Below are 15,062 nucleotides of genomic sequence, written 5' to 3' on the forward strand. Positions count from 1 at the left end.
GGATTTCAGATTTTTTTTTCCTTCTTTGAAGAAGGTTTACGTGAATATGGATATTATACCGCGTACGTCCGTGAAAAGCAATATCCGAAGCTGCTGCATCATCGCATTTTTTTTGGTTATTGCGACTCGAAAATAAAAACTGTAGAGAAGCAATTTTTCACTTGTTTTTTTTTTATTATTTTAGACAATGGGAATCTGTGGTGCCGGACCATTTGATCAACATCTGACGCTAGACGAGCGTGAATTAACCGACTCAGATCAGAATCTAGCCTCCCTCGGCGTCTACCCTGGTGCTGTACTCAAGTTAAAGGTAAGAGACACAAAATAAGAAAACGTCATTTATAACCCGATAAACTGCTTCTCGGTGAATGTCTCGGTGTCTCAAGCCACCTGAACGAGTGTTCGAGTGTTCGCTCGAGCGAATCATCGTTTCGAAAAAAATATATTTCTCTTGACGAAGGAGGAAAAATGTATGAGCGTAGTATAACGGCTTCGAGAATAGCTCTTTAACAAGAAAAAAAAAACATAATCCGAGGAGTTTTACGGAATTTCTAATAGGTTGTCCTGGAAACTGGAACTAATTTTAACAAAATAGAAACTTTGTTTATGTCTTTTACCCATTGGTTATCGTTGGAGAAGTATATTGAAAAGAGGCTAGTGATGTCTCACATCTGCTCCCTTTCTGAAATATTAGGAAAAAATTTTTTCTTGTCTTTGAACTTAGGGGGGCGGGAGAACGAGTCGTCATGGTGAATTTCCTAGCGGAAATCTAATGAGTTTTGCTCCATCTCTTATTTTAGGTCTTTGAGATTGAGATATTTTTGAAAATATTGCATTTTGGTCAACTATTTCACGTCCCCTTCGCGCTCTTTGTGCTGAATATCAGCGACATCTTGACAAATGCTCTGAATTCTAATTTCCACCACAACCTGTAACAATAGTTCCACTCGTCCTATCAAAGGGAAGAGCCAACATAAGATTAGATAACAATCCTGAGACAAACCCTTTTCTTACCTGGATTAATGTGGGATTAGTTCCCTGTAATTGGTGAATTTCACCACAGGATGTTACCCATAAACAGACAATGAAAAAGTTGAAGCAGATAAACAGTAATTCTCCAGTGGAATACAGAATAAGAAATGTGTTCATTTTGATGGTGGATTTTCAACTGTTGGGGATTATTATTAGCCAGTGGCAATAATTTTCAGCATTCCTCACTTTACAGATCAGTGATTTTATGGTGTTTCCGTTACGATACTTCTTGGCATCGGTTAAATATTTTGTTAGTACAGAGAAATTTTTTTTCAAAATTTACTTCATTTTTTTAACGGTTCGGATCCTTTGAAAAAATTATTCAATCGGGAGATCGAGATTTTGGAGATGATTTGGATGATCTGTAAAAAATGTCCAATCCTTTGATTAGCAAAAAAATCAGTTAAAAAATATTGAAAACAAAATGAAAAAAGGAAGAAGTTTCAAAGGTATCCAAGGTATCCAAGAAATTGAACTAGATCCACTCGTACATGGGACGGTTTTTTACCCCTAAATCCCAATTTTTTGGTATCTCTTGCCCCCTTATAACGGACGCTCCTTTTGCTTTTCATGGCTGATCGACCGGGAGTCTTTAGAGTCGCTCAGTCCACCTCGAGAAGCCCCCATAACAGTGTTCCTATCCTCTTTGTCTCACTCAGCGTTTTGCGGCAACCGCTTTTGATGTCGTGTGACGAATGTCCACGTTGGACGCGCTTCTTCTTCTGTCTTCCTCTCATCATCCAATTCTCTTCGTCTTTTCATTTCCCCTTTTTACCATTTTTTTAACCTCTTTTTCCTCTCATTTTTGCTTTTGTTTGTTTCTTACGTTCTTCTCTTGACTCCTGTTGTCTTCCCAATCATTCGTGGCCTCTTCTCCCGACTGCTGGGGAGCTTGAAATCGAATGGAACAGGGGAATCCCAATTTTTGAAAAAGAATTAAAGTCAATGCTTCGGATAGATGGCAATTAATTTTTTTAATTGTCAAAACCCAGCAATTTTTTTTGCACAAAACTGCAGCATCGCCTTCATCATCTCAATATCGGCCTCTCCGATTTTTGGCGAGGACGAAGACAACTTATGAAATGGAAAAAAAAAATCTTCCTCTCCTCCCCTCCCGCCCTCCCCTTTCATTCTTCTCTCATACTCTGTTGCATCCGTAGCAAAGTTGGCGTGGTAAACGAGGATCCTGTTTACACGGAGTTACGCTCGAAAACCGGCCAAGATCTATCTTACTTGCTCTCCCCTCTCCCCACCCTCTCTCTCTTTCTCTCCCGCCACCCCTTCATTTTATCTCCTTTAAACCTCTTCACTCCTTGACTCCATCCCTAATTTTCTTTTACTCTTGTTCCCGAGAGACAGTAAACGCGCCTTCTCGTGCAGGTAATGGCAATAATTACATCTCCACATTCACCACCCCACCGCCTCCCCCTTCTGTTACTCTTGGGGTTTGTAGTCGGCATTAAAATCAAATCACTTGGCCTAGGCATGGACTCTTCTCCATCTTCTTCGAGTCTCGGTGCATAATGCAGTGGTGAAGGTTGAGGTTCGGATACATTTAGAGGGCTTGCATTCCGGAGTAATGAAGACGTTGTGAAAATTTTTCAGCTTTTTCTTGGTAATTTAATTGCAACTTTGTTCGGGTGGGGGATTTTATAAAGTTATAAAAGAGATGAAGTAAACCTTGTGAATCATTTCCATTGTCAATCAACGTGATGAGAATGTCTCGTTTGATATAAAACTTGGTGTAATTCTCTGGCGGCAAAAAATTCTGGTGCCATTGATGGTAAATATTCCAGGTTTCTAGCGATACTTCCGGGCATTTGAGTGGAATTTCTTTGGAATTACAGTGGGAAATTCATGTTTTCAAAATATTTGAAATTTCCTTTTTTTCATCAACTTCATATCATCACAAAATAAAATCAAAATTTACCAGATGATCAAGTTCTCATATTTATTTACAGAATAAATGAATTTTCTGTACTTTCACACCTCACGTGGACGATAAATCATCGTATTTTCTGATTTTTGGAATCTTTTTATCAGGCAAACAGTGGTCTGACCAGCATTGACCCTCGGCGCAGGGCCATAAATATTCCCATTAATATTAACTTAGAGAGGCCGGACAAGAACAACCACTGGCTAGTGCCAAAAGTCGGGATAAAAAAAAGTTGGATAGAAAAAAACGGTCGGAAGAATCGAAAACGTTTGGTGGGGCGGGGAGGGATGGGAGAAAACGAGAATCTTGTATGCTGGGGACGAATCTCATATAGGACACAGCTGGGAATTGACCCGGTACTGTGTGTCGGAAAAATTCATGGGGGAATTCTCAGTGGTTAAATCGATTTCTCACTCATTTCATATTTCAACCTCTGATTTCGGAAGATGTGAGGGGCTTGGGGGGTTTATTTGGGATAAAAATAACAGGGGGAGAATCATCGTTCATCGATTGCAATGAGATATTAATTTTTTTTCGTTTCTATTGCACGAAATCTTGACTTTTTTCTCTCATACTCAGAAGAATTAAGACAAACATATTCCCTAAAATTGTCACAAGAAATTATCACTGAAAATAACCAGATAATGCAATAATTTTTCAACTCGATTGCTTGACCATCCAAGGTCATGCAACATTGCGACACCTTATTCACTCACAAATGAGTCGGTAAAAGTGTAGTTACAGGTGTTTGCAATGACAAATTACCATTGCATAATGACTTTCCTGGTGTAACACGCGCGCTCGTGCGTTTAAAGCGTAAGAAGTCGTGTTGGCACGAGACGCGAGAGTGAACGAGGAGAAAAGCGTTAGGTGAATGGGTGACACTTGTTATTACCAAACAAAGAGACTGATTGATTAGGTACAAAAGTATTTAATCGTCAATAACTGACGGATCAATCGGACGTGTCGTTCGTTTAATTGCGAAGTGCAGAGCCAAATTCCGGAACTTTTATTCACTCTTTCTCTCTGCTCTTCACTTTTGACCCTCATAATTTGGCAGACATTTTTTTGTTTTCCAAAAAAAAATCGTTAAAAAGTTTAGAGCAATGTGGCTCGGTAATTATTTTGCCACATGCCTCGCGTCATCTGCGAAGATGAAACAGAATGAAAGGGGAGAAGGGCTAATCTGACGGTCCACGTCTAGCATCAACAAACAGAAGCTTAGTTGTGCTCAACGGTCAGTTACTGTTCCCTAAGTGAAGTGATTATGACTAACCGGGGATATAAGTCGCCTTTCATTGAATTATTCGTGACCGAATCGATGAAGAGACTTCAAATATTCACCTCTCCCTCCTATTCTAAAAGCAAACAGACAAATTGTAGTGATATGTACACTTTATTCGCTGATTTGTTACATTTTTTTTACTGTTAATACCTGTCCACCCAATAATACCCACATTTAACGCAGTCATGGCATAAAATGCGCAAACAAATAAAGTATAATCAATCGCGTCGAAATCAGTGGCAGATATAAAACGAAGAGAGTCTGTCCATCCGTTGGATAGTGCCTGGGGACAGAAATTTACCCACTCTCTTTCTCCCGTGATCCCCCTTCCCCACCGGTGGGGTCCAGAACGAAGATTTGTCCCCCTAATGTAGTCAGTGGGCTGCCTCGGGGACGACTTTGCCTCACCCTGAGCTTGAATAGGGAGAAGAGAGGAGAGATCCTCAGCAAGTAGGCGTCTAGAGAGTGAGTAATGCTCACGACAAACGCAGTACCACCCCCACCTCCTGTCTTCCCGGGTGTGGGACAAGATCCCCGAGCAGATAGGGTGCTAAGCGACACACTAAGACCTATATCGCTCCTGTGAAAAGATCCCAAGTCTCATCCCCTCCGAATGTCGGGGAATATATCCGCGTTTTGTTGCTACGTAATTTGCAATTTTTTACAATTTTTCATGTTATTTTACTGCGGTGTGCTTTATTTTTGTTTGAGAAATTTTTGAAAAATTAAGAAGATGCCAGTGATAACCGGTGTAGATCGGATCTAATAACTATCCTTTCCAAGTTAATTTTTTATTGAATGGGAATAACAAATTTTTCAATTCGCAAAAGAGATTTTTTTTTAACTATCCGGGGAATTCAGTTTTTCAAGGATGAATAGTACCCACTATTAATTCAAAGTAGATTAATATTGTCGCCGTTTGGACTGCCGTCTTCTTCGCGTAACTTATGGCGCTAATTCACTCCCCAGAGTTATTACTGTTGAGGATCTCATCCCTCCCCTCTACCCCCTTTCCTCACCAAAGCCATTTGGAGTACATCTTGGGATGTCTTCTATTCATTCCTTCATTTTCCCATCTTCTCTCACTCCTAACATCCGCAAATATTTAAGGAACGGTTAAAGTCATGCCCACAACGAAATACCCATTGTTTTACCCTCCTCCCTACCTCCTACCTATATTGCCCGCTTCCTTTTCTGACGTATTTCTCTACATGCTGAGTGAATTAACTGAATGCCTGCATTGTGTTCAAGGAAAATGTCACCTGTTCTGTGTCACAATTTTTTTATTTTTCAACAAAGGGGTGGGATTATTTTACGGAAATTAATGTTATGGTCTTCATCCATTAGTTAAGTATTGAAGAATTTTTTTATACGTTTGCCAAAATCACTTGGACCCTCGGAATCCAAATTTTATTCAAATTTTTTCACCGAAGCAAATGATTCCCATGTGACACGTGACCTAGCCTAAAAGAGCTGATCCACCTCCGTGAGGTAAAAAACCATGAAACACGAAAAAAGATATAAAATTCTGAGTAAACGAGTTTCTCTCACCTGAAGAACGCGTTAAGCAAAGTGGCATTAGTGCATCGGACCTCTTCAGAATGTACCATCAAAGTGGGGATAGATGATGGGAGAAAGAAAGAGGTGAATTCCCTCGTTTTTAAAACTTGAAATATAAAAGACGCCTAGTAGGCCCCCCTCCCTTGGCCACCCCTCAAACGCTCTGAAATGCCTCAAGTAGGGGCCCCCATTGGCAATATAGTGAGTTCGTTATGAGCATCCACTCCCGACGTGGTATGGCTCATAATTGTAGACTCCAGAGGGCCCGTAAGTTGGTACCTCGCGGCCACTGCACCATCACTGAACACCAATTGTCCACTCAAACCTTGAAATAACAATTAAAAAAATTCCCCCGAAAATCGAAAAAGTCTCCAGACAATTGCAACAGATCTAGATTTTTCTTTTCCTACACCAGCATTTTTTTTTTACATTTTTTATGGGAATCCCTGGAACATTTACAGATATTTTTCACATACACGAATGGACAATATTTTTAAAGTCTCGGGGCTGAAAATTATTAGTCAGAGAATGTCTTAATTCTCAGTGCCTTGTGTTGAGTACTTCTCTTGAAGAAAAAAAATCTAAAAATTGTTTTCATTTATTTTTATGGGAATTTACTTGCGGTACACGCAAAAGACTGCACCAGTGATTTTCCAATATTTTTCGAACAATTGTTAGTGCCCGAGCGTGATAATTCAATTCTTTTGAATTTTTTAAATCAAAGATGAAGCGAAAGTTTTTAAAATCTAGTCATTTATTATGATTTTAGTGCCTGAAGGATGAAAATTATCAATGACACAATGTCTTACTTCCGGGATAAAATAAAAAAATAGCTTTTTGGCAGAGCAATATTTTTCAGCAAATAATAATGTTGAAATTTGGAAAAATCACAATTAAATTCTCCATTCTGACACGTTTCATTAATTTAAAGTGTTCCGAAGGGTTGAACGCTCTAGCGTCTTAAATTATTCTCAAGATGTTTCCAGAGGTATTTGTCTCATCCGAGGGTTAGAGTCTCCCCCAAAACCGCATCTTAATACGCTGACACCGCAGGGTTAATAAACCTCTTGTATTTCAGTTTATAAAATTTAATTTAATTATTAAAACGCTCTCGCAATATTTACTTGATTAATAGTCATTGAGTCGCGCATTAGAGATTAGAAAAAGGTCTGAGTTATCGACGAAATGGGGGATTTTGAAAAATTCAATTGTACAGGGGAGACGAGAGCTATTAAAAACCACATGTGAAGTTTTCTGACACACGTGTCGTTATTTCATGACACTTCTATATTTAGAGCGATGGGAAAAGGAGTTTTCAAGGCACTTCATTTCCAAGAGCGCGTCACAACACCTACGTGCAATGAACGAAGACCATTTTGTTTGAATAATTATAATTGAGAGGAAGATACATGGGTCTGTCGAACCTTTGCAATTCAAATCAATTCTCCTATAATCGATGGCTGCAGGAAAAATATTGAAATAATTTCTAGGGAATATTTTAGTTGTGAAAAATGACAGGATCACTGTTCAACTTAATTTTTTCTTGGCCACCCGGAAAATTGAAAAATCCATCGATTCATTCTCGAGATACAAGGCTTTGAAAAATCTCTAGTATGATGCAATTTTGTTCTCATCTCAATTTAAGCTCTTTATCTTTCCAAGTACACAAAGAATCATCCACGCACCCTTTTTTACTTATTTTACTTTCACGTTCTCTACACATCACGGTTCTTCTGAAGTTATGGCGGTGGTTTTTATGGCCCTCCGGAACCCCTTGATTTTTTTTTACAACTTTTTACTCTTCTTTTTTACACTCTTGGCCTCTTTTTTTCGTTTACTTTTTTTCTTCAAAACGCCGGGTCAGGGATCATTAATGAAGACGAGGCGCGGGGAATCGCTGGTGAACGCTTGTAGCCAAGAAATTCAGTAGCGAATGGACGTTTTCAGGTGTCAATGACCTTGTAATTACACAACGTCAATGTAATTGATGATTTATCCTTTCCATCCTCATTCACATACTTCACTAAAACACTTTATCCGATTCTTAAGCGTTCAACGATATTTTGCTATTTTTTGGAATAAATTAAATTTTGTGTTATCATTCGTTGGTCTTTATTAATTACATAAACTACTACTTTGTAACTGAAGAGTTAGTTTACTGAGAAAATGACATTAAAACTGAATTCACATGGGGGGACATGTATTTGAATTACATATGTGTGTCACTCATGACGAGAAAACACCAGCGTGGGAAGACATGACCTCACTATTTCGCTGTCCGTCGGCAGCCGTTCACACGTGTTGTTTCCTTTCGTTATAAGTTGACTCCCTTATGATTCTCGGGGCATTCGTACCAAATGCCCCGCCGACGGATAAAAAATAAACATCATTGGTACTTCATATGTAACGAATTACCTAAATAATTATTCCGTAAACATATTTTTCTTGTTTCTTTCCTAGTGATGAACTAAAAATAGGGCAAATGAACTCGTCGGTCAGGGCCTCCTTCGTCTAGTTGCAAAATTACCTTTGACAGATTATTGAATTATTGGCCTTCGACTCAATCTGTACTTTTCATTGTTTCAGGTTGACACACCACCGGACAATGAAGTGGATTTGGAATCAGACTCGACAAGTCGTGAAGCAGCATCGCCGGAGAAGGGTTTCAAGGGTAAGTGATTTCCACACGTGAGTAACTTTCTTACTTTCCCTCGGTGAGTGATATTTTCCTCATAAAGTAAAATCGAGCGAAAGGGGTTAGAAATGGTAATAAAGAATGGGCCAATAAGGGATGATACTTTGGGGTACGTCATTCTGGCACTTCTCTCGATGCGTTTAACTGAGAAAGAGGGGTATAAAAACTAGAGGAAGAAGCCAATCCACTTAGGAAGAAAACCATCCTCAACCGTCTCTTCATCTATTTTCCTTTCATGTTTTGCCGGAGAACAAAAATCTGACAAATATGCTACGATTTTGGGATGAATGGGGGGTGGCACGGGGGTTGCCACTGCCCGAGAAAATTGAATAAAGGGGTTGGATCGGTGGGGAACGTTCTGGGTGATATTGCGAAATTTTCACGTGACACAGGGTAGTTTCAAGATATACACGGGGAGAAATTTTCTCCAAAAATATTCTAGTACCAGTATTGGTATCAATGACTAAATGAAAATAGTACATAAATATGTAATTACGTCGCTGGAATAGCGGATAATGAGCTTCACAAACATTTGACGATTTTTCTCCCTGTGAAAATTTTAACGTATTTTTTCATGATTTATTTTCATTCGATACCGAAACGTCAATGATCCTTTTATCGTCTCATTTGCCTTACGGTTCGCTGAACGGATAAATTTTTAAGCAAGTGGCGAATTTAACCTGCCAATATACTTATCTGTGATTAATTGCCACCGATCGATATCCACAAAGATGTGGATTCGATTTATTGAAGCTGGTTCTTTAATAGATCGTATGAGAAGTTCTCTTGAAATGCCTAATCTTCCCACGTGGAGTCGGGATGTTTTAATGAACTCAGTTGGTGAAAACCATTAATAACGCGGGGATATACTCACTCGGAAGGGTGTGACAGTACCACCGCTGTCGAGACTCAAGTTCTATCCAAAGTTTTCGCCACCCTGAGACCATTCGGATAATTTTATTTTTTTCCCCGTGTTTTATCACTTATGAGCATCTTGGAAAAGTTTGTTCCATTCTCGGTGACTGATCCACCCGAATCCTTCGGAGGATCGGGTGGTTTAGGGGCGTGCGATCGTATCAAGTGTGGGAAACAAATTGTCGAAAGGAGAACAGAAATATTTCTGAGAATAGAGAAGTGGAAAAAATGAAAATAGTGGGAGATCGGCCGAAGTGGCGCCCCGGAAGTGTCATAATAATCAGGTATTTCACCAGTATAATTCCTCTTCAATTCATCACACCATCGACATGTTTAATCAGACGTGTAAATACATAATCCAGTGAGTAATGATGATCTTTTCATTTAATTAATTCTCTCCGCAATTGTTGAGTGTTTATTGTTATTAACAAATTGATGATGAACAGAAGTGAGAAGAAAATGTGTTGTAAGATTCCAAGTTTTACGGTTCTTCTGGATGTTGAAAAAAATGTGTTTATGCTTTTGTTACGTTTTGAGTAATGGAATAATAAGTATAAGTCTCAGCGAAGTTTCAGAGAATAATTTTTTGGAATAGCTGGCGTTTGCGACCATTATGTCGTTTTCTCCGCAGTGCGAATCCCCCTTCACACGCCCAAAAATCGGGCGAAACCCTTTGGTTGTTCCAACTAATTTGCATGAAGACAGTATTAAACCATCCAATATCTGCTATTTGCCATTTTTGGTAAAGAGTTTGGGATTTAATGTGTTTTAGTCGGAATTGTAGACATTCCGAAGACTGAATAATTTTGCTCATCTTCGATTTTATTTTTTTTCTAACGCTTGAAAATTCCCACGAAATCGTAAAATTTCTCCATTTCTAGTCCAAATTTTCAAGCATAACTTTGTGGATAATGCATCTATAGAAAAAATGTCAAGTGCCACAAGAAGAGAGTGGGAAATTCCCTACAAAAATTATTTTAACAATTTTGTTCATAATTATGTGAACTACAAGAATATTCATATGTGAAAAATCGCTTTGCACTCCAATTCTCTGTTTTCCTTCATAACTTCGTAAATTTTCCCGTTGGATAAAGATGGTATAGGACTCAGAATATGGAGGTGGGAATTTCGGGTAAAAAGTCTCTTCACATTTGTTAAATAAAGTTATTCTCATTTTATTATGATTAGATAATTTTTAAATCTTCAGCAATGAACCTTTTCTCTCTCGTTTGCTTATTCATCGGTAAAAATCCTTGAAATTCCCTCTTGGGTCTCACTCGCAGGTGGATAGTCAGAAAGTTCCTCAAACAATCAAGTTAGTAAAGGTAACATTTCTTCGAGACAAAAGAAATGCTGAAGGTGCCAGAGGGAATTCATTTTTACAACCCAATTTCGACTGCACATCCATTTCGTGTTTGGGTATGAAATTAGAGGTTGGAATAAAAAATAATGAATTCATAATGCTAATTTCCACCTTCGGAGCCACGGTAGAACCTCAACATATTTAAATGATCAGATGTACCTGTTTATTGCACAAATTTTTCAAATTGAATCAATTGAATTGAAAAAAATAGTAATGAAAAACAACAGAGAGGATCTTCCTGAACATTAAATTTAGAAAGACAATACGAGTAAACCCTTTCTGTAGACAGTTTTCCACTGTCAATGTTGCCCTCCATAAATGAGATAATTAATGTAACCTTCTGTTTTAACAATGGAAAATTGAGCTGTATTTTTTCTTCATTTTTAAAAAATGATAAAAGAGAGCGATTTTTCTGAGAGAATGGAAAAGATGATAATTCGAAGCGGAAACGAGAATCCAAAGTAGTTAAGTCGAGCCCCCGAGAGCCAAATGACCTGAAAATTGTCACAGTATCATCTCAGGCACCGGCCGCGTTTGAAAATTATCTCCAAAGGGTGGAAAGGTGTCTCGTTTTTTTTTCTCATCCAAATCCGACGCCTCATTTCACTTCCTGTCGTCCTGATGTACTTTTAAGTGCCTTTAAAAATATCAAACGGAATTCCATTCACTACCAGACAATCATACTACGAAATATTGAAGAAGAATTCTTTCCGCGAACCATAAATTTCGTTGTAGCAGGATCAGTAATGGTGCAGCGATGATTTTTGCAGCTGAATCGTAGTGATTACAGATGCATTCGGATCCACAGAGAGAAACAATTTAGAAAAGTTACTTGGTCGTAATTTCTTAGTGAACCTCTAATTCGATGGAAAGGCCGTTATAACTCACTGGATTATTCATTTACCCGTCTGATGGAAGGTGTCGATAATTCCATCCAATTAAGTACTAAAATATATAATTTATCTTTTATTTCAGGAACGGAACTGGTGCCCAGCTGATTCCCCCCAGACGATTAGTCCCCAATAGTCGCATAAAAAACAAACCTCCTTACTCCCGTTAAAAAAAAAAACAAAAAGAGTAAAATATTTTTTTATCACTAGTTCGTAAAATCTTTATTACAAAAACTGAAAATTAAAAAAAATTAATTGAAAAGTACTGCAGATTGGGAAAAGCAAACAAATGAAGAACTTTAATAAAAAATGTTTGTTGAAAAATTCCTGTCGTCAATTGAGTTTTCGTTCAGCCGATAGTGTAAGAACATTTGGGTGAAGTGTGCCGTCTTATTCCTCAACTCCGTTAGATTCCTCTAGGTGTGGTCTTGTACATTGTATTGAAAATCGTTGAGTCATTCTTAACTCATTTAATCCTTCAATAATCTCTGTCTTCGTCATGCCGCCCATGTGCCCCCTCGATGGTTGCCTCTTGGGGGACTTTATTAAAACTAGACGTAATTAAATCTGCCAATCGTGGTGTAAATACTGGAGGAAAATAGCCTTACTATTTTCAGCAAATTTCTGAATAGCTTTACCTCACAAATTTCCCGGAAAAATACTTTTTTGCCTTTTTTATCTCTCTTTTGTCCGCCAGGTTTTTCGGACAAAGAGCCGACTGTACCTCCAATTTTCTTATTTTCTTCCTATTTTTTAGGAGTCGTGTAATCCTCACGGATGAATGACACCACTTTTCACCCATAATTTGTCGTGAACCCGCATTCGGGCCTCTAATCCTGAATGATAGCCCACTAGTTACCTCGATGCGCTTGTTAAACAGCTTGTCATTAACCTTCGAATTTATCAAAATCAAGGGCGAGAAGTAAAAACAACACGAGATATTTCCGGCGTTCGAGGACGGTTTAATCCGATTAATTCATTAATTCGAGAAATTTTCAGTGGCATATGGCTACTACGGGGGTGCGGGATTGCTCCATTATCTTCCGGTGACGAAATTCTAATTGCAAATTCGAACCATTACATTGCATTTATCTATTTACGATTGATTCCAATTATGCGGGCCATTCCGAGAGGAGAGGGAACCATTTTTTGAGGAGTGGAGTACTATGGGTTTTGACTTTGCCAATAAATTATTGATTATTTATATTTATTTCCATATTGAGATGTCATAATACCTTCGGGCATTCCAGTGATATCCAGACATTTTTGCAAACACCTTGACAAGGTGTAGTTTACGGTGGGAAAATAATTCAAAAAATGGCGAATTCAATTAATATAGTAGCTGCAGGGCGTAGTTGGACAGACGTGTAATTAGCAAGAGTAAAGCTCATTAACTTGGAGATCTTTGTTGAGACCTTGTACGATTGTGTTAATAATTACACAGAGAGGGGTAGATCGTCGTGATTCTACACTTGGATAGGGAAATACGAGGTATCATTGTGAAATTTGATTGCTGGACGTTTTTAATTAGTTACAATTAACACGAGAAAAATTATTTTTCTTCATTATTGTTGTAATATGATAATATTCTCCGCATATGTAGTACACGTTGTATAATATAGACATATGTCATGCCCCACATATTTTTTGCATGTTGAAAAATATTTGAAAAATTGGATTGAAAAATATTCAACTCCGAATCCAATTAAAAATACTCTTCTCTCTGTCTCTGAAGGCGCCATATTTTTTAACCAACAAAAACAATCTCAATCCCTAACTAGAGCCGATAAATAAAATCTCCAAGGATATGTGTACATATACAAAATCGAAGAGTAGAAACTGTTCGTGGAACGACGCTTTCAATTCGTGTCGTGTGGGGGAATTTTTTGTAATTAATCTTTAGACTCAACAAAGAGGAGAAGAGAGAGAAACAGATAAATTGGTATTGGCTTGAGAGTGAGTGGGACAAGGGGTGGGAAGGGCGGTAGAGATGACGAGGGGGAAAGGGTGAGTAGAATTTTACGAAGTACAGATATATAATGTTAGCGTTTAAGGGACGAAGGAGAGAATTAGAAAAGGAAGAAATTATAGGAAAATTCGAATTGCCAAGGAGGAAGGAAACACTAAGGGGGTAGAGGGGGTGGAGGTGGGAGAGAAGTAGAGGGAATACCAGTCTCGATACTCCTCCTTGTGTTTATATCCATCTCTCTCTTCTACTTCGGTGTATCTGGTTTTTGCGGGCGTCAGATGACAGTCGCTTATTTACCGTAGGGGCCCTTCTACCGCAATCGGCCATCTTGGATTTTGCGATACTGACTTAAGAAGGCGAAACCCATGGTAAAACCTCCGAGGTAAAGGCGATGCCGAGAGATTCCTTTTTTTTTTACTGTTTTTCATTTGCGGAAAAAAGTGAATTTCCCGCCGGGACCTGAATTTGGGGGTGATTTCGGTGCCGGAGAACCGCCTCTATTTTTGGTCAACGTTTCCTATTATTCCTCTTATGAGGACCGTCTTATTCCGTGTGATTTCGGTAGGACAATGGAACTGAGGGCTTTATTCGTCGCGGCGCTCTGGAGAGAAATTTTAATTTCCGAAAATTCGAATGATAAAATTAGCGATTAAGACGAGCGGGAAAAAATATTCTCCCAAAAAAAAGAGGGCGGATTCTTTTGTAAACGCCGGTAGCCTCCGTTGCGCTCGCGCGAGCATTGTCCCTTACTTTTTTTAAATCCCCATTCTTCCCTTGTTCTTTTGTTGGTCCTCTCGCTTTCTTTCGTGAGCTCCGGCACAGGAACTAATTTGAAACGAAGACGAGTGTGTGTATATATGAATCGTCCTCCCAGACTGGCCACACCGATGGCTTCCTTCGCCCTTCTTTTTGCTCTGGATCTTTCTAATTTCTTTTATTTTTTTTTTCATCCCCGATGAGAAGTAAAAACAAATGGGACAGTCACGTCCATTTCCATTTGTGATTCGTCTAGTCGGAAATGAATGAAATTGATGAATTTTGGAGTGGGATAAATTCAGAATTTTTTAATGCATTTTTTTACACGAAAAATATTCTGATGCCAATGAAGCACGACATTTTTCTTCAGCCCTTTCCCTTCACTTCAATTTTTATAATTTAACATTTTTCTCGGAACATAGAAACAGAAGAATGATAATTATCTTAATTAATGAATTCTCCATGTAATCAGCCATCGTAAATTCGCCAATTATTGCACTGAATCACAAATTAGTCGACTCCATTCTTTTATCCTCTATGTATCCCCCCAACGTATAATTTTTCTCACCAATTCATCTCTATAACCCACAATACATTGTGGGAAATAGTCACCTAATAAAAATCATCCTCAATTGGTTAATTGCGTCGAAACTCCCGTTCA

The 15,062-nt window shown here is 38.5% G+C and overlaps 1 protein-coding gene across 3 annotated transcripts in view; it reads left to right on the forward strand.

The window, feature by feature from the left end:
• The window catches only part of LOC135166331 (ubiquitin carboxyl-terminal hydrolase 48-like), a 39,935-nt gene that overhangs the window by 20,225 nt on the left and 4,648 nt on the right, over nt 1-15,062 (forward strand). For 2 of the 3 annotated variants that reach the window (XM_064128441.1, XM_064128440.1), the window contains 2 exons: nt 185-310; nt 8,400-8,484. In XM_064128441.1, coding sequence (XP_063984511.1) covers nt 185-310; nt 8,400-8,484 — 211 coding nt within the window. Of the gene's footprint in view, nt 1-184; nt 311-8,399; nt 8,485-11,761; nt 12,014-15,062 lie in introns of those variants that run through there. The other variant, XM_064128442.1, reaches the window with a different exon arrangement.

This window comes from Diachasmimorpha longicaudata, chromosome 10 (assembly GCF_034640455.1).
Source record: "Diachasmimorpha longicaudata isolate KC_UGA_2023 chromosome 10, iyDiaLong2, whole genome shotgun sequence".
NCBI lineage: Eukaryota > Metazoa > Arthropoda > Insecta > Hymenoptera > Braconidae > Diachasmimorpha > Diachasmimorpha longicaudata.